The sequence below is a fragment of the Ipomoea nil genome, unplaced genomic scaffold (genome assembly GCF_001879475.1).
Source record: "Ipomoea nil cultivar Tokyo-kokei standard unplaced genomic scaffold, Asagao_1.1 scaffold2662, whole genome shotgun sequence".
Classification (NCBI taxonomy): Eukaryota; Viridiplantae; Streptophyta; class Magnoliopsida; order Solanales; family Convolvulaceae; genus Ipomoea; species Ipomoea nil.
In genome coordinates this window covers 1,077,223-1,096,020 of record NW_017619090.1, presented here as the reverse complement: position 1 = coordinate 1,096,020, position 18,798 = coordinate 1,077,223, and the positions used below count along the sequence as shown (strand labels likewise).

Genomic DNA, 18,798 nt, shown 5'->3' with positions numbered 1-18,798 from the left:
CACTATAGTTGAGGACGATTTTGGGTATTAACTCATTTTTTATTTTTATTTGTTTTTTAAAAACCCTTATTCGCATTATAGGGTTATATATAACCAAACATCAATATTAGTAATCATTCCAATTTCACCTTACCACCAAACATGCAAAATATTTTCACCAAAACTCATTACCATTAGTATGTATTTGATTCCCATTCTGATTTTGATACTCATATGCGAACCAAACACACCCTATGTATAGCTCTAGATTGGGTATGAGAATGAAATATAAACTCACATATACATAAATGTTAGACTTACTAGGGGATTATGTTTGTCGAAACTGCTAGGCATCCTCGTCCAATAATACATATTAAGGATATGTTTGGTTCATAGGTTTACACACCATAAATAAAAATCAAAATCATAGTTGTTGAATATGGTACTAGGGCCATAAGAGTAAGATCCAAAATATATGATAGCCCAGTTCGTATACACAACGCAGTCAGAATTACAGCTCAATCAATATTATTATCGAATAAAATATTATTATATTCATTGAATTATTGATATAATATTATATTTTCAAAGGTTAAATGTTCCTTGGAGAATATTATATTCCTGAAGGGTCAAGTCCCACACCTATATAAAAGACTCTAACCAATTAAGGCATAGCTTCTATCATCAGATTCTATTTTTTCATTTTTCCTTCATTCTTTCCATTTTTCTTCAATATAATTATTAATCATTTCATACGTACGATAGTGTTGGTTTGCTATTGACTACCCCGTGGTCATAAAACCAACAATAGTTATTGTTTGATTGACAACTTTTTAAAACACAATTATGTGATTTGATTATCCATCCAATTAAAAATCTCATTTACTAATTAAAAACATGTATCATTTCATCTTATCCCTTCTCATATGTCACCTCCTAATTTGTCGCCCTCTCACTACATCCCTCAAATTTTTGTTTTGATGTTTTGTTCATATTGGTGCTTTGAATATCATTATATTATGACTATACATAAACCAAATAGCAACAGTGGTAATCATTTCAATTCTACTCTACTACCAAACATGCAAAATACTTTCGCCAAAATTCATTACCATTACCAAGTATTTAATTCTCATTCTGATTCCGATTACCATGTGCGAACCAAACACACCCTGAGTATTATTTTTATTATTATTTAGGAACTAGTAAATTATCCAGCGATGCACAAATAAATTTTTTATTATATATTTAAATAATAAAATTAATGATAAAATTATAAACAATTATAATATTTGAAATTGTACATTTATTTGAAATTATAAGATTTATTGTATATTAGTTTTGAAATTGATTACTTAAAAATTATATTAGTAAAAGTCTAAACAAAAAATAGAAGGAAGAGCATGGCTAATTGATATTATTTTAAGTAACAAAAATGTACTATAATCAAATGAAGGGAATTTCTATGTTTAATTACCATAGTAAAATTAAAGTGTTAAATATAGGTTGGTAATATTAACATAATATGTGTATGTTTAATTTCCTTTAATTATGGACGTAAGATGTGTATGTTTATTTCTTTTAGGGAAAATTGCACTTTTTCCCCCTGTGTTATAGGCTTATAGCACTTTTTTCCCCTGAGTTATTCATGTATTCACATTTGTCCCCTCAATTATTATAGAAGTGACGGTTTTCCCCCCTGATAATATTAAATGGACATTTCTACCCTTAAAACAAATATTTTATTTATTTCTCTTCTTCACCAAATTATTGCTTATACGTAGGGATGACCACGGTTCGGTTCGAACTGAACCAAACACTATAGCAATCAAATTAAAAAATTTCGGTTATGATTCATAACATAACCCAATATTTGGGTTTCCGTTTATTAAAATCGTGAACTGGAAAAAAATGGATCCTAAACCGTGAACCGGAGGTTCAAATCGGAACAACTACTAGCAATAGCTTAAATTAGAATTATAATATTTGTAAATAGTGCATGTTTTTTTCCGCATTTATATTGACTCTCACATATAAGTATATATAATCGCGATTTGAGTTTTATTTTGAACCGTCGGTTCACGATTTCGGATCCAATTTGAACGGTTGGTTCAAACTTTCTTTTAATTTTTTTTTTTATTTTTAAAATATTATAAATTTAACACTTAATGTATTTTATTTTTTCAAATCGTGGTTATAATTTGTTGGAGAAGGAAAATAAATGAAATATTTATTTTAAGGGTAAATATGTCCATTTAATATATCAGGGGGAAAAACTGCCACTTAAATAATTTAGGGGGAAAAAGTGCTATAAGTATATAACAAAGGGGGAAAAAGTGCCATTTTCCCTTTCTTTTAATTACCCACCATAATATGTGTGTGTTTAATTTTCTATATGTGCAGTAAAATTTATCATGAATTCCAATCAAAAGTAGATCAATTTATTATGATTACTCTATGGTAATTAAGGAGTATATGTTATTCTTAATTAATATTGGGATTAATATTTGATATCGGTGTATAGATGCTCTATACACCGGCGATGAAGGAGAAGATGCCATCATTAAATAAAAAAGTCAATATTAGTTGAGTCCTTTTTTTTTTTGCAATATTTAAGACTTGTATTTTATTAGGAAACTCTTTATTTCTAACTAATAAAATATATCTACTTTCCTAAACATATTTATTATTTAATTATTATCTATCTATTTTCATTGCATTTTTAATTATTAGATACATTATTAATTAAATTGACAAATAATGATTATTTTATATTAAATATATATTAATCACACATAGTGTGAATGAACTAATGAAGTATATAGTGTTCCCAAACATTAATCACCCTACTACATTGACGTCTTGTAATTATTTTTTTTTTAATTTTATTTAATTACTAAACCATTTGAAAATAAAACACTTATAAAACTATTTTAATTTTTATTAATCAATGAACATTGAACGCATTTCTTAATCTATGGACATTATGAATGTTTTTCTTAATCTAGATCAAAAACATCAATTTTAATCTATAAATATTATGAACGTATTTTTTGATCTAGATTAAAATTGATATTTTTGATACGTAGTATTATTTTAAATGTTGTACTAAATAAATAAAACAACACCACCAAACCAGCATTTATTTTGGATACACTTTGATGTTCTGCCTCGGTTTGGGGATACTCTGTGGTGCGGTTGGGTACCTGGGATCTAATTTGTTTGTGCGGAGGATTTACAAGAACATTAAATGTGACTAAAGATTCTGCAGTGCACACGATGGGGGTTGTGGTTGGGCAACTGTGAACCATTAAGTTTTACTTACCACAAGATCAGGTCTATATACTACTCTCGAGCTTAAAATGCCCAAGACAATGATGGTATTAGTTATCCCGCTTTTAGTAAGAGGGTGAATGGACATTGTAGATTAGATACCGAGAATGTTTTGATGTCAGAATAATCAATCGTTTCGACATTATATTCCTGTAAACCAAAATGGACCATTTTAACTTGTTTTGGACTCAATTTTGAATTGATATATCATTGGTATCAAAAAAAAAAAAAAAAAAAAGAAACACCGTTTGTCAATTTAATTAATAATGTATTTAATAATTAAAAATGCAATAGAAATTAGATAGATAATAATTAAGTAATCCTGATGTGTTATGAACGATGAGTGAAACGCTCCCAAGCCAACGGTCGACGGAGGATTCCGATCTTCTGGAGAGAAGCACCAAGAAACCGAAACGCGCCGACGAAGGGATGGCACACCTGGGGATGGGTGTGCTGGGAGATCATACACTGCACGAAGACGTGGAAATGGTGAACGAGACACACCTAGGAGAAATGGCGAACGATCGTGAGGGCTCGCCTGTGCATGAATCGGAAGAGACGGCTTCAGAAGCACCAGCCTGCCTGCATGCATCGACGGAGGTGATCCATTCACATCGTAGATCCTACGCAGATAGTGTGACAGGCCAGAACTCCGAGGGAGGAGGCACATTGGAGGGAGGATCGGCAGAGGAGGCTGATGAGATCTCGGATGATGAAGATGATGATCCTTTATGCCCTACGATCAGGTTGACGAAAGCGGAGGTGGCAACAATCCGGGCACCATGGCGGAAGGCTCTCATTATCAAGGTAATGGGTAGGAAATTGAGATATGCATATCTGTTGAGGAGGCTATCCTCCATGTGGAAACCGAAAGGTAGCCTGGATCTAATTGCCATTGACAATGATTACTTTCTAGTACGTTTGGTTCAGTGGAGGATCTTGAATTTGCTATGTTTGAGGGGCTTTGGATGGTTTTGGATCACTACTTGATAGTGAAGCCTTGGGTCCCTGATTTCGATCCTTACTCAGATACCACAGAAAAAGTGTTGGTGTGGGCAAGGATCCCATGCTTTCCAGTGGAGTATTACATCTATATTTTCCTTAGGAAACTAGGGAACAAGGTGGGCAGAACGATCCGAGTAGATCAGGCAACAAGTCTGGTTTCGAGAGGGATGTTTGCGCGTATATGTGTGGAAGTGGATATTACTAAGCCGCTCATTTCAAAATTCAAATATGAAGACAAGGTGAGGTCAGTCGCCTACGAAGGCATTCACATGATCTATTTTTCTTGTGGCATCTACGGCCATGCAGCTGATAGCTGCCCATCGAAGGCTAGAGAAAAGGCGACAGAGGAGAGCTTACCAGAGGGGAACGCACAAGGGCAGACCACCGGGGTGGAACATGCTGGCAATGGGAACCAGGGCATCAATATTGGTTCTGAACCTTTTGGCATTTGGATGATAGCTCCGAGACGTAAGCAGAGGGCTAGACCCAAGCAACAAGCAAGCAACATGGGAGCAGCAGGAGAACGAAGAGTGAGAGGCAGTGTGCGGAGAACGAATGGAATCCAGGCGTCACGTTTTGCCCCTCTAAATAATCGAGAGGAGGATGGCGGAGATCAGGAAGAGGGTGAGCCAAATAAAGAGCCTGAACTAGGAGGAGTTGCGGAGCAGAGTGTGTCACAGCAGGAGGGAGAAAGGGGCACAGATGCCCAGTGAGAGCGTCTCTTTTGTGGTCCAAGAATTCCTGTTTTGTGTTTTGTGCTCTTGCTCTGTCCCTTTTCTTTTCGTTTTTAATGATTTGTTTGCTTTGGAATTTCCAAGGGGCGAGTGAGAAGTCATTCCACCGCGCCCTCAGTAACCTTTTAAAGGCCATAAGCCAAACATTTTAGGGCTCTTTGAACCTAAAGTCTCAGGGACCCAGGCTAACAAAATTTGTAACAAGCTCGGGTTTTCTGATTGGGTCTGCGTGGAAGCAATCGGCATCAGCGGAGGTATCTGGGTCTTTTAGAAGAACCCAGTGCAGGTAAATATTATCTACACTCACCCCCAATTTATTCTTTTGCAGGTGGAGAAACCGGGACAAGGCCCTTGGTTTTTCTCCCCGATTTACGGAAGCCTGACACACCACTTCCGGCGCCGCCTGTGGAACGACCTCAGACAGTCTAATAGAGCCATCTCAAGTCCACGGCTGGTGGCGGGAGATTTTAACTCAGTCGTACAACGGGAGGAAACAAGAAATTATAGTTCGTTCTCAATGCAAAGAAGCTCAGACTTTGTTAACTGGATCCAAGAGGAAGGACTTATAGACCTGGGCTTCTCAGGGCCAAGTCTCACCTGGGTAAAGGATGGTTCAGATAACGATTTCAAAGGGGCCCGCCTAGACCGAGCTCTATGCAATACGGAGTGGTGTACTAGCTTTCCAGATGCCAGCGTATCCCACCTCCCCAGAATAGCTTCTGATCAGGCTCCTGTTCTGATTCATACCGAAAAGGATAGGAGGAGGTCATGTCCACCACGTTTCATGTATCAAGCAGCTTGGCCCACACACTCAGATTTCCTTAATGTGGCCCGGAGAGAATGGATGGCAACCCGTGAGATCCCGAATAACATGTCAAACCTAGCTGGGAAACTGGCGGACTGGAATAAAGCACATTTCGGGAATATTTTTATCAGGAAGAAGATCTTGCTAGCCAGGCTAGGAGGCATCCAAAGTCGGCTGGCAATCTCCTTCCACAGAGGGCTGGCTAAGCTAGAGAGGAAGTTGAGGGCAGAGTTTGAAAAAACCCTCCACAGGAAGAATTATTATGGTACCAAAAGTCCAGGGAAGACTGGATTGCTTCATGAGACAGAAATACTACTTATTACCACGCGGCGGCAACAATTCGCAAATCAAGGAACAGTGTGACGAGATTGCAGGATAATAATGGCAACTGGATTACAGACGAGAACATGCTGAAGACTCATGTACACGATTATTACTACCAGCTTTTTGCAAGTGATGAGACTAGGCAGTCCAGTTCGGATCTTGAAGCAACTTTCCCCAGATTGACAAGTTTGGATTGGCGCAAGTTTAACGGTCCTATCACGAAGGAGGAAGTCCATCGAGCTCTGGAAAGTATGAAACCGTATAAAGCCCTGGGACCAGATGGCTTTCCAGCTGCTTTTTATCAACACACGTGGGAGATAACAGGAGAAAGCGTTTTCCATATGGTTCAGAAAGCAATCGCATCTGGAAGCCTCCCTGAAGGGCTTAATGACACACTCATTGTTTTAATCCCCAAAGTCGCGAGCCCAGAGAATATTAAACAGTTCAGGCCTATTAGCCTCTGCAACGTGAGCTACAAGCTCATAACGAAGACAATCACGAACAGGCTAAAGCACGTACTACTTACCCTGGTTGGCCCGTTTCAAATTTCTTTCGTTCCAGGTCGTCAGATTACAGACAACATTATCATTTATCAGGAAGTGATGCATTCAATGCGGGAAAAGAGGTGCACCGTCGGTCACATGGTGATCAAGCTCGACCTAAAGAAGGCGTACGACCGCTTATCTTGGGATTTTATACAAGATACTCTGGTGCATGCGGGTTTCAACGAATGCTGGACGAGGATCATTATGAATTGCATCAGAACATCTAAGTTTTCTATTGCTTGGAATGGTGACGTGACCGCTTCTTTTAGCCCGGGTAGGGGTATTCGTCAAGGGGATGCTATGTCCCCCGCTATCTTTGTCCTATGCATGGAGCGTCTTAGCCAGGCTATCGTCAAGGAAATCGAGAGTAAGAAATGGAAAGGTATCAAGTTTGATAGTAATGGCCCAATGTTGTCTCACCTTTGTTTTGCAGATGACATGGTTCTTTTTTCGGAGGCATCCCTCGACCAAGTGGAAGTGATTCAGACATGCCTCGAGAATTTTTGTAAAGCGTCAGGGCAAAAGATCAGCCTCGACAAATCAAGCATCCACTTCTCGCGCAATACAGATAACACGCTAGCGACTACGATTGCTAACCAGATTGGTATTGAGGCCACAAACGACCTTAGGCGGTATTTAGGTGTCCCGTCTCTTCATGGTCGAATTACATGTAACACTTTTTCTGGTCTGCTGGACAGGATTTCGACGCGGTTAGAAGGTTGGAAAGCCAAAACACTTACCACGGCAGGGAGAGTAGTGCTAGCAAAGTCGGTGCTGAATGCCATCCCGGCTTACACAATGCTGACAATGTGTTTGCCTAAGAGCCTGTGCTTGGAGATGGAAAAACGAACCAGGAAATTTATTTGGGGCACGTCGGCTACAGGTGGTAACAAGATAAGTTTGACCAATTGGGAAGTGGTTACAACACCCAAGAAAATGGAGGGCCTTGGGCTACGAAAGCTCCATGAATTGAACTTGGCCTACATGATCAAACTAGGGTGGAGGTTGAAATCCGAAGCCCAGAGCTTGTGGGTGCGTACTTTTTTTTTTGATGTAAAACACAATGTGGTCCGGGTCTTTTTCTGTCTGTTTAACGGTCCAGGTCCACCCACAATGTGGGTGCGTACTTTGATAGCGAAATACAACACCTTTGGAGACTTGCAGGTTTCCAGTGGGCAAAGGAGAAAGACATCAACAGTGTGGAAGGGAATCAACGAAGCTTGGCCTTACCTGGAAGAAGGACTTATCAAAGTGGTTCACAATGGGAAATCCACAAGATTTTGGATGGACAAGTGGTTATCTTTGAAGCCTCTGTATGACCAGTTGCGCAGCCCCTTTAGCCTCCCAGAACTATACTCTAACGTCGAAGATTACTGGGATTGCCGTCGAGGCTGGAAGTGGGAGAGGTTGGAACATTTGTTGCCGCGGGACGCGATGGAACAACTAGCAGGATTCGTGCTGGCGGAGGAAGGTGTGGAAGACAAGCTGGGGTGGGGTCTTGATGCGAAAGGCCAATTCTCGGTGAAATCAGCGTACGACACGATCGTTAAGCCAATAGTGACCCGGCCAGACAGAGAATGGGGCAGAATTTGGAAGTTGCGGTTGCTGGGGAAAATATGTTTTTTCTTGTGGCTAGTGAAACAAGAACGAATTCTCACGAATATAGAACGTGGAGGAGGAGGCTGGCAGTTGACGTTACTTGTTTTTGTTGTGCAGGTATCCCGGAAGATCAAAACCATATGTTCAGGACGTGCAGAGCCGCGATAGAAATTTGGGAGGCGGCGCTTCCACGAAGAACTGTGGCTTATCTACGTACCTTAAGCTGGCAAGAGTGGCTGTCCACGAACTTGCGGGGAGACGTTAAGCGTGGCTTCGATGTGGGATGGCTAGAGCAGTTTGGCATCAGGCTCTGGTGGCTCTGGAAGTGGCGGAATGATGAAGTTTTCAGACATGTTTCCGTACCAATGAACAGGAATGTCGAATGACTTTCAAACTACGAGGTGGAAGTAAAGGCGACTTTTGACAAGTGCAGGAACAAAGGGGTACTAATCCCACGAAGTTCTGTGACTAAAGTATGGGAGAGAGCCGCGGTGGGATGGATGAAAGTAAACGTGGATGGGTGCAGGAAGAACAACAGCACGTCGGGTTGTGGAGGAATAATGAGAAATGCCAATAGTGATTGGAAAGGAGGCTTTACTCACAACATAGGAGGTGCCAAGCGGAAGAAGCGGAAGCCTGGGCTGTGTTACAAGGCATAAGGCTCGCGAGAGATGCTGGAGTGCGAAAGTTGGTGGTGGAAAGTGACGCCTTGAATATTGTTAATATCTTGAAAAGAGATGAAGGTCATACGAACAACATTACGCGCCGTTGCAAACGTGAAGCCGGGAGGCTGGAAGAGGTTACTTATATGCATGTTAGCAGAGATAAGAATGCTATAGCGGATAAGCTCACCACAATGGCCTTGTCGCACCAACTAGGTGTCAGTATACTAAATGAGCCGCCGCTTGAGATCCGGGAAGCTGTCCAGCAAGAACGTCTTGGGGCCAGGTCCTCTAGTGACCACTTCATGCAATGATGAAGTTAGTTTAGTTGGGTACCACCCTCATTCTGGATAAAAAAAAAAAGATAATAATTAAGTAATAAATATGTTTAGAAGAATACATATATTTTGTTAGTTAGAAATAAAGACTTTACTAATAAAATACAAGTCTTAAATATTGCAAAAAATGACCTAATCAATATTGACTTTTTAATTTAATGATGTGGCATCTTCTCATTAATCGCCGGTGTATAGCATCTATAATCAAATGAAGGGAATTTCTATGTTTAATTACTATAGTAAAATTACAACACGTTTGGTTCACGGAATGAATTTTGAGGTAATAGGAATGCTATTCCATAAGGAATGGAATAGGCAAGGAATAGAATAGGAATTGTATTCTATTATTTGGTTCGCGGAAGGAATAGACTTTAAGAATTATATTACAGTTTTTGGTTGATTTAAGGAATAGAAATGAAATATCTTTTAAAAGACATAAATACCCTTATAAAATATGTGATGGTGGCGGTGGTGGTGGCGATGGTGGTGGCGGTGGTGGTGATGGTGGTAGTGGAGGTGGTGGTGGTGGTGCTGGGGTGGTAGTGGTGGTGGTGGCGGTGGCAGTGGTGGGGGCGACGGTTGTGGCAGTGGTGGTGGTGGTGGCGGTGCTGCTGCTGGGTGGTGGTTCTGGTGGCGGCGGCGGCGATGGTGGTGGTGGTGCTAGGGTGGTAGTGGTGGTGGTGGCGGTGGCAGTGGTGGGGGCGGCGGTGGTGGTGGGGGTGGCGACGGTTGTGGCGATGGTGGTGGTGGTGGTGGTGGCGGCGGCGGCGGTGATGGTGGTGGTGGCGACGACTTATATATAGGATAAAAAAATTAGGTTAAAGAAAGGGGTAAAAAAGAAAATAGATTCTAAAATCTATTCCTAGGTGTTATAAAGAATCGAATTGAAAGTCATTTAAGTATTATTGACCATGTGACATAGGATATGTGAGCTCGGCTCGAGCTCGATTTTAAACTAGTTCAAGCCGAACTTTGACCGAGCCGCTTGCGAGCGGCTCGGCTCATTTACACCCCTAGTTTAGTAAACATGTTCAACAATATTGTCGATTTTAATGGTGTTTGTTTACTTTGGTGAATCCATTGACCTTGTTGATCAGTCCACTTAGTTTAATTTAATTTCTAGTAGGGTTGGTTAGTCGGGTTATTAATTTTCCACTTTTCTAAAAAGTTGGAAAATTATTTAAAATTGTTTTCTAAATAGAAAACATGTTCATATACTTTCGCCTCAAACTCACAACCTTTCAAATGGAAATCTAACTTGAATATCATTAAACCACATAGTCTTGGTTCTTATTTAAACATAACTTATTTGTTTATGCTTAAAGTTAGGCATCATTTACATTATCAAAATTTAAAATTAAACTCTATATTAAGTTTTATATTTTGATTGTTGGTTTGAATATTTTTAGTTATGTTATATTGTAATACAAGTTTGGTCTGGATATATGATAGTGAAATTTCACATATATTACTATATTAGAATTCAAAGTAAAAATTTTATATTTATATACATGTCATTCAGATGAATATATCCAAAATATTTTACATATTAGCTTTAAAAATATTAACATTATCTAAACTAAATTTTAGGTGAACTTAATATGTTATTGGTTCGGATATATTATTAGTTATGTTATATACAAATATAAATTTGGTTCATATATATATATTGGGCTTAAATATAAAAATTATATTTATTCTATTTAACCCAAATATATTTTCAATATAAAATCTGAAAATCACTCGAAATAAAATTTGTGTTAATTTTATAACGTTAATCTAAAAAATATAAAACAGTTTCCATTAATAAACGGGATTATATATCTGGACTATTGAGTGAAGTAGCGAACAGTAACTCAGTAAGTGGATAACGATGTAATATGTCTTCCACCATAATCGCTTGTAATTTCGTGTGCGTTGTTATGCGTGATGTGACACTGTGACAATCGGTACGTTTAGAAAAACAAAATTAAATATTTGCAACTACTTTTATTTTTATATAATATAATTTACGTAAAAAATTCGACTGATCCAAACGTGCCAAAATTAAATAATAATGGCTAAGGCTCCCACGCCTCAATTATTTGATGGGTCAATATATAATCATGGAGGTTGAGGACACCAAACTTCAAGATAGACCAGGAAAAGTGGGAAGCCATATTCTCCGTTCTCCGGGATGTCGCCGGTGATCGGAGCCGACGTCCCTCTGCTCCAGAGGAGAGACACGCCGACGGAGAGAAGGCTACTGATATGCCGGGCGGTGTTCAACGTGTCGACGACTATCGTCGGTGCCGGAATCATGTCCATTCCGGCTACCCTCAAGGTACTCGGCGTGATTCCGGCGTTCGTTTTGACGGTGATCGTGGCCGTGTTGGTGGATGTATCCGTAGATTTCCTGCTCAGGTTCACGCACGCCGGCAGCGCGTCGACTTACGCCGGTTTGATGAAGGAGAACTTCGGAAAGATTGGCTCTGTGGCTCTGCAAATTTGTATTCTGATTACTAATCTCGGTTGCTTAATCATGTACCTCATTATCATCGGTAAGCATCAAAACTCTAAAATATGAATTCCTTGTTAAATTTATTATCATTTTGATCATTTTTTTTCTTCATAAATTTGAAATAAAATCAAGCTTGAAATGTATCGTCTATTAATTTAAATTTTCGCTCTATTTTTTTAAAAATTTAAAAATATAAGAATAAATGTATTTTCTATGTTTTTATAAAAAAAAAAAAAAGAAGAAGAATTTCTATCGTTCATTTCGGATACTAAGCTGCGGCTTCAGCTTCACCGCCGAAGTGACGACGGCGAGCTCCGTTTCCGATGTCCTGTTGTAAACCGTCTCGAAGTTCTGCAAGACGTATTTGATAAGCTCCATGTGGTCTATGTCCACGAGGATGTTTAGGAAGTTGACCGTGTGCGGCTGGAGTTCAGACGATTTGGCGATCTATCTCGTCAATTACCGTCCGCTTCTTCTCTTAGCTCATGTTAGGGCTAGCGAAGAAATCGAACTCGAATCCTCCGCGAGGATTTTCTCGATCTTCTCCAAGTTGGCCGAGGTTATGTCCGAGTTCCGTTCTACTTGGCGACGTCGCAGAGCGCGGTGCGGTAGCTTTCGATAGGGAGAAGGCACCAAGCGCCGCCGCCGCTGCCGCGGCTGGAGCGTTTTGAGGTCTAGGGAGAAGGCTAGCTTCGCCGTCGGTGAGACGATGATTTGAATCGACGGTAGTGAGCGCCGACCAGATATTTAAATTAAATTTAGAGTGATTCTACTTTTGCTCCTTCGGTTATAGTGCTAATTTCAAATTATCTGATTTCGATCTGACTTCTATTATTTGACTTTAATAATTAGCTTTAATGTTTGTTTGAACATCTTCTAGAGACTAGATACTATAGATTAATGCTTGGTTCCTGATCATTTTGAGCATGAATCCTTTGATTTTAGAAATCAAAAAAGAACATCCATGCTTGAGAATGATGAAGTGGAACAGTGACAATTCACTTATATTTGATTACAGATGGTGACTAATGTTATGCATCTCTTATCGCCAAGGGATTGTTGGGAGGAAATCATTAAGTTTTGAGGATTGATTTGTGATGAAATGTTTGTGTTACATGATGGCAGGGGATGTTCTCTGTGGAAATGGCTCAGAACACATGGGCATTTTGCAAGAATGGTTTGGCATTCACTGGTGGAACTCACGAGCTTTCTCCATCTTTTTGGTTGTAATCTTTGTTATGCTTCCTCTCGTTTGTTACCGCCGTGTAGGTCAGTCTGTGACTACTACCTTAAATATGTTTAGTTTAGATGACTCGAAATAAATCACTATGTTGTTGATTTGCTCATTGAGGTCTATGGTATGTGGTTGCAGAGTCATTATGGTGGAGTTCAGCCATAGCAGTACTCCTAGCAGTTGTGTTTGTTGGAATATGCATAGGGATGGCAATCTATGCCCTCGTTAAGGGTAAAACCGAGACCCCGAGAATGCTGCCCGAATTGGATGGCAGTGCTTCTTCCTTCATCCAACTTTTCACAGCTGTTCCTGTAATTGTTTCAGCCTTCACATTTCACTTCAATGGTAATTATTGTTTCATTTGATCCCCGTATTCTCGTTTAATATTATACTATTATGCCATATTGGGTAAAATAGAACTCCTGTTTTTGTACCGCAGTGTAGGTCAGTATGTGACTACTACCTTAAATACCTTTCCTTCATTGGCGACAGTCGCCAATCACCGGTTTTGGTTGCTGGAACCCTAATTACTGGTTATTACCGGTGGATGACCGGCTATTGAGCCCAGATGCACAAAAATGACAAGTTGATGTGTTTAGTTGTAACTTTTTAAAGTTTAAGGGCTTATTTGACCCTTTTCCCATTGTTATTTCATTCAATCATCGTATTCTCGTTTAGTATTATGCCATCCTAGGTAAAAAAGAACTCCTGTGATATTTTTATTGACATTCAGAACTTGTATGTGCAGTTCATCCTATTGGAATTGAGTTAGGCAAACCTTCTACCATGGCAACTGCTGTGAAGATTTCACTAGTACTTTGTGCCGGTCTCTATTTCATGATTGGGATTTTCGGATACCTTCTGTTCGGGGAATCAATCAATGCTGATATCCTTGTGAACTTCGATCAGTCTTCATCTAGTTCCGCGGTTAGTGCATTGCTGAATGATGTTGTCCGGCTGAGCTACGCCGTGCACCTGGTGCTCGTGTTCCCATTGTTGAACTACTCGCTGAGGGCCACCATTGATGAACTCTTGTTCCCCAAGAAGCCGGACTTGGCCACGGACAAGATCAGATTCGTGTCTCTGTCTGTGTTCCTGTTAGCCTTGTCCTATGTTGCTGCTATGCTTATTCCTAGCATATGGTACATTTTCCAGTTCATGGGATCAACTTCTGCTGTGTGTCTCGCCTTCATCTTCCCCGGCGCCATTGCTTTAAGGTATTTCTCAAATTCGTTTTAACTAAAAGTTTATGCCTTAGTTGTGTTCTGAGCAGACCCTAACTGTAGGAAACAGTTTAAAAGTTTATGCTTAGTTTGCCTTGGCTTACCTTATTTTCTGCTAATTGACAGAGATATCCATGGAATATCTACTAAAAAGGACAAGATTATAGCGACAATCATGATCGTTCAAGCGATCATAACTAGCTGTTTAGCTATTTACACCAATGTATACAACTTGTTCAGTGGAACCACTTCATAGTTTCCTTGTGTTTCCATGAAAGGAGTGTCTGTGTGTATCTGTTATTGTGTGTGTTCTACAAGGGATTGTTTGGCCAATTGTGAGAGTTTTGGGAAATTTCTTGTAAAAAATATCCCCTTTATTGTTTCAAAGATCATATTGAATAACAATCCGACCTTAGCTCAGTTGGTAGAGCGGAGGACTGTAGTGGGACACTTCCTAAAGACATCCTTAGGTCGCTGGTTCGAATCCGGCAGGTCGGATTTTCATTCTTTTTGTTTTTTTTAAACAGAATTATTATTATTATTTATGTGACTTTTTCCAAATACTCACTTTACATATCAAAGATACTGACTCTGTCTGGTAAAACATTGGCCTATAAGTCAATTTTGACTTATTTGACCAATATTAATTGTTTGATTTAATTAAAATATTAATATTACTAAATAATTATCAACTAACAGCTAATTTACCAATCAGCTAATAGCTAACAATTATCAATCATAAGAACTCAAATAGAGTAATGGGGTGAAGGCGGGAATAATATATTCTTCATCACTGAAATCTCATTATATTCTTCATCACTGAAATCTCATTTCGTTGTTGTGCTTGTCGTTGAAAATATTTCTTTTCTCATTCTCTTTCTTGTCTCCGAGTCAAAAATAAATTTGAATTTATAATTTTCAAATGTTGAACAAAAATTGTCACATTTATTAATTCAATATTTATGATTGCAGTATAAAAATGTGACTTCTTATTCAACAATTTCATACATTTATTTATGTGATTTGCACTTTTGATACATAGTAAAGGGTTCATTTCCAGCCAAGAATATAGATCAAGACCATCACATTCATGTAAATTCACGGAACTGCCTGGCTTACATACAAGATTCTGTAACAAAAGCCTTGTCAGCACTGTCCAAAACTGTAATTTCACATATACGATTTTTTGTATTTTATTTTTCTTGTGTAAGGATTAAAACCAAAGCACTCATGACCCTCCATCAATATCGTTTAGTATTACGAGTAGCGATACAACGAAAGCATAATCGGCGCCAGGATAGACTCTTACTTCAAACTTCTCTATGCCCTTAAAGAAGTAACCTATCTTCACTTTCTCCTTCACCTACATTGTTACAAGGGCTATTAGCCAAGCAGCATATAAACCAAAAAAGGGAAAATACACTATAAAAATGCCAATGAAATATACAACTATATATATATAATCCGTGAGTATTTAAATTATAACTATTTAATTTGTTGCTGAATCTATTGGTACTATGTTGTTTTCTTTTAGTGCAATATGCAATTGAATATGACTTGCATAAGGTTTCATTTAATAATGACTAGTATTAATTCGACGATACTGGTTCAAATGAAGACATGACTTCTCGTGCGGTCGGTGTAAATTGCACTATTAGGTATGCATAAATACACCACACAATGTTCGAGAAAATGAATCAGAATGAAATGCAAAAATGCACCATAAACCAAAAAGAAATGCACTAATACCTAATGATGCATTTTTGAACACTTTGTGGTGTATTTATGCGTACCTAATGGTGCGTGACCGCACGGGGAAGCACTGTCCGCACGAAACCTGACCCTTAGTTTGACGATATATAAATGCTATAAACCAATAATACACCAAGTATTTTTTTTGATTATTTAAAAATGGACTAAATTAGAGACTCATACAATTACCATTCCCTGATGATACACAGATTCCTTTTTAATTCATAAAAATAAATAGTTTTCGTTTCGGGAGCGACTAATAGGGAGTGGTAATTATAAAGTTGAGAATCATATATTCCTTAAAAAATGTATGCTTACCTCGGCAATCAAAGTATCTCCTTTGTAGACTTTGAAGTTCTGAGAAGTGTAGGAGCCCTTAACATGGAAATTACAGATCTCTCCCCTGTTGCCAGCCATGAAAACATCAAGTCTGATTTTCATCTGAAGAACTTTAGATTCTTGAACACTGTATATCACATCATTTTCATCTGAACTCTCTCCTTTGTAAACAGACCACACATTTCTCAGTGCAAGAACCTGCACATTAATTAATCAATTAGCATACTTTTCCCCCAATGAACATCCCATCAACACCCAACGAACATCTAATTCCAAACAGGTGAACATTCTCGGTTAACATTCTATCAAGCATAATGAACATCCAATCAACACACAATGAAGATATAATTCCAAACAGATGAACATTCCCGATTATCATTCAATCAAATGTAATGAGCACTAAATTCTGTGTAGACGAACATTTCATTCCAAACAGATGAAGATTTCCCAATTATCATTCAATCAAATGTGATGAACTCTAAATCCTGAGTAGACGAACATTTAGTTCCAAACGGATGAACATTCCCGATTATCATTCAATCAAATGTGATGAACACTACATTCTGAGTACACGAACATTTAATTCCAAACAGATGAACATTCCGGATTATCATTCAATCAAATGTAATGAGCACTAAATTCTGTGTAGACAAACATTTCATTCCAAACAGATGAACATTTCCCGATTATCATTCAATCAAATGTGATGAACTCTAAATTCTGAGTAGACGAACATTTAGTTCCAAACGGATGAACATTCCCGATGATCATTCAATCAAATATGATGAACACTAAATTCTGAGTAGACGAACAGATGAAATCATTCAATCAAATGTGATGAACTCTGAATTCTGAGTAGACGAACATTTCATTCCAAACAGATGAACATTTCATTCCAAACAGATGAACATTTCCCGATTATCATTCAATCAAATGTGATGAACTCTAAATCCTGAGTAGACGAACATTTAGTTCCAAACGGATGAACATTCCCGATTATCATTCAATCAAATATGATGAACACTAAATTCTGAGTAGACGAACAGATGAAATCAATCAATCAAATGTGATGAACATTAAATTCTGAGTAGACGAGCATTACGACAAGGCTTGATGAACATTGGGAAACAGAGAATCAGTACCTTTGAGCGCATAGTGAGGATCGGGAAGCCGGAGGGATCGGAAATGGTTCGTTTTTTCCGCCGGAACTGCCAGAGCTTCCCGTGGACTCCGAGGAGAGAACCGCCGTTATCATCGGAGACATCGAAGCGCAATCCGGTGACGCCGAGGATCCCCTTCCTGACAGTCAAGTCAACGAGGTAAGGGAAGCAGAAGGCGTCGCCGACGACAGGGATGAGAGGAACATCGTGCCTTATCTCAGGTTTGAACATTGAAAAACGTTTCCAAAAAACGAACTGTTTAAGGTTTAAGGTTCCGTCTAGCAGAAAACTAAGAAAATCATAGCAGAGAATCGAAGGGTTTTTGATTTGATTAAGGGAGAGGCGGAAAAGGGCGTGTAGAATGGAGAAGAGTGATCATCCAAATCTTCAACGAAACTTCATCTTGTCTGTGTGAGGTTTGACTAATTTGAACTCATGGAGCCATATGCAACTTGTATTTCAATATTTATTAATTTATTAATAAATGCACCATCCATCTCATTGGAAAATACCATATCTTCTCACTCTATACTTTCAATTTTTATTTTTATACACAAATTTTTAATATAAATACTCGTATTGAAACTCACATAAAAAATAACTTATCAAGCCCGCTACATCAAAAAGTAAAATTGAAAGAGTAAGATTTGTGAGTACATGTAGTAAAACTATTTCTCATTTTATAATTCTATTACGCTATTTAGATTAATAAATTTTGATTATTTTTAATTTAATTTTCATAATGTTAAATTTAATATTAATATAGAAAATCAATATATTTAAAAATTAAAAATACTATTAAATATAATAAAAATTAAAATTAAAAAATTTAAAAATACAAAAAAAAAAGCAAAAAATAAAGAATTAGTTTGATTAATGAATAATAAATAAGACATGTAAAATAGAACAGAGGGAATACATATTTAATTTCCAAAAATAAATAATTTTATTGGATGATGAAAAAATTTGCAGTTACTATTTGAGAGTGTGGTTATTCGATTTCATTAAGAAAGTAAACCAATCTGAGTTGTTCATAGCTTATCAATTCTTACTAGATTTGGAGTCAAATTTAAAATATTATAATTATTAAATTAATAGTCAAACTAATTAGATTGTAATTCATCACAAATAATAAATATAATTTTTTTGTTCACAATTAAATGAAATAAAAAAATAAAAAGCACACAATTTTTAGCGATAAAGAATTCAAACGCGTGAGATTAGCTAGTGCCGTTTGTTTGGGGAAAAGCCGTGTGAGAATGGCGG

General features: G+C 38.1%; 3 protein-coding genes and 1 non-coding gene across 4 annotated transcripts; 3 read left to right on the top strand and 1 right to left on the bottom strand.

Moving 5' to 3' along the window:
• Positions 1–3,651: 3,651 nt before the first annotated feature.
• Positions 3,652–5,030, top strand: LOC109154898. The gene is made up of 2 exons (XM_019302636.1): positions 3,652–4,186; positions 4,243–5,030. Exons 1-2 carry the CDS (start codon positions 3,652–3,654, stop codon positions 5,028–5,030), a joined length of 1,323 nt encoding a protein of 440 aa, XP_019158181.1.
• A 6,405-nt stretch (positions 5,031–11,435) lies between these two features.
• Positions 11,436–14,737, top strand: LOC109154975 (sodium-coupled neutral amino acid transporter 5-like). The gene is made up of 5 exons (XM_019302706.1): positions 11,436–11,864; positions 12,950–13,093; positions 13,197–13,403; positions 13,807–14,275; positions 14,408–14,737. The coding sequence occupies exons 1-5, from the start codon at positions 11,501–11,503 to the stop codon at positions 14,535–14,537; spliced, it is 1,314 nt and encodes a 437-aa protein (XP_019158251.1). The 5' UTR covers positions 11,436–11,500; the 3' UTR covers positions 14,538–14,737.
• Positions 14,688–14,779, top strand: TRNAY-GUA. The gene is given in 2 exon segments: positions 14,688–14,724; positions 14,744–14,779. It is a non-coding gene; the product is annotated as a tRNA-Tyr (tRNA).
• Positions 14,780–15,253: 474 nt separating this feature from the next.
• On the bottom strand, positions 15,254–17,961 carry LOC109154862 (protein LURP-one-related 14-like). The gene is made up of 3 exons (XM_019302596.1): positions 17,515–17,961; positions 16,352–16,570; positions 15,254–15,644 (listed from the first exon to the last, which is right to left on the bottom strand). The coding sequence occupies exons 1-3, from the start codon at positions 17,761–17,763 to the stop codon at positions 15,510–15,512; spliced, it is 603 nt and encodes a 200-aa protein (XP_019158141.1). The 5' UTR covers positions 17,764–17,961; the 3' UTR covers positions 15,254–15,509.
• Positions 17,962–18,798: the final 837 nt, after the last annotated feature.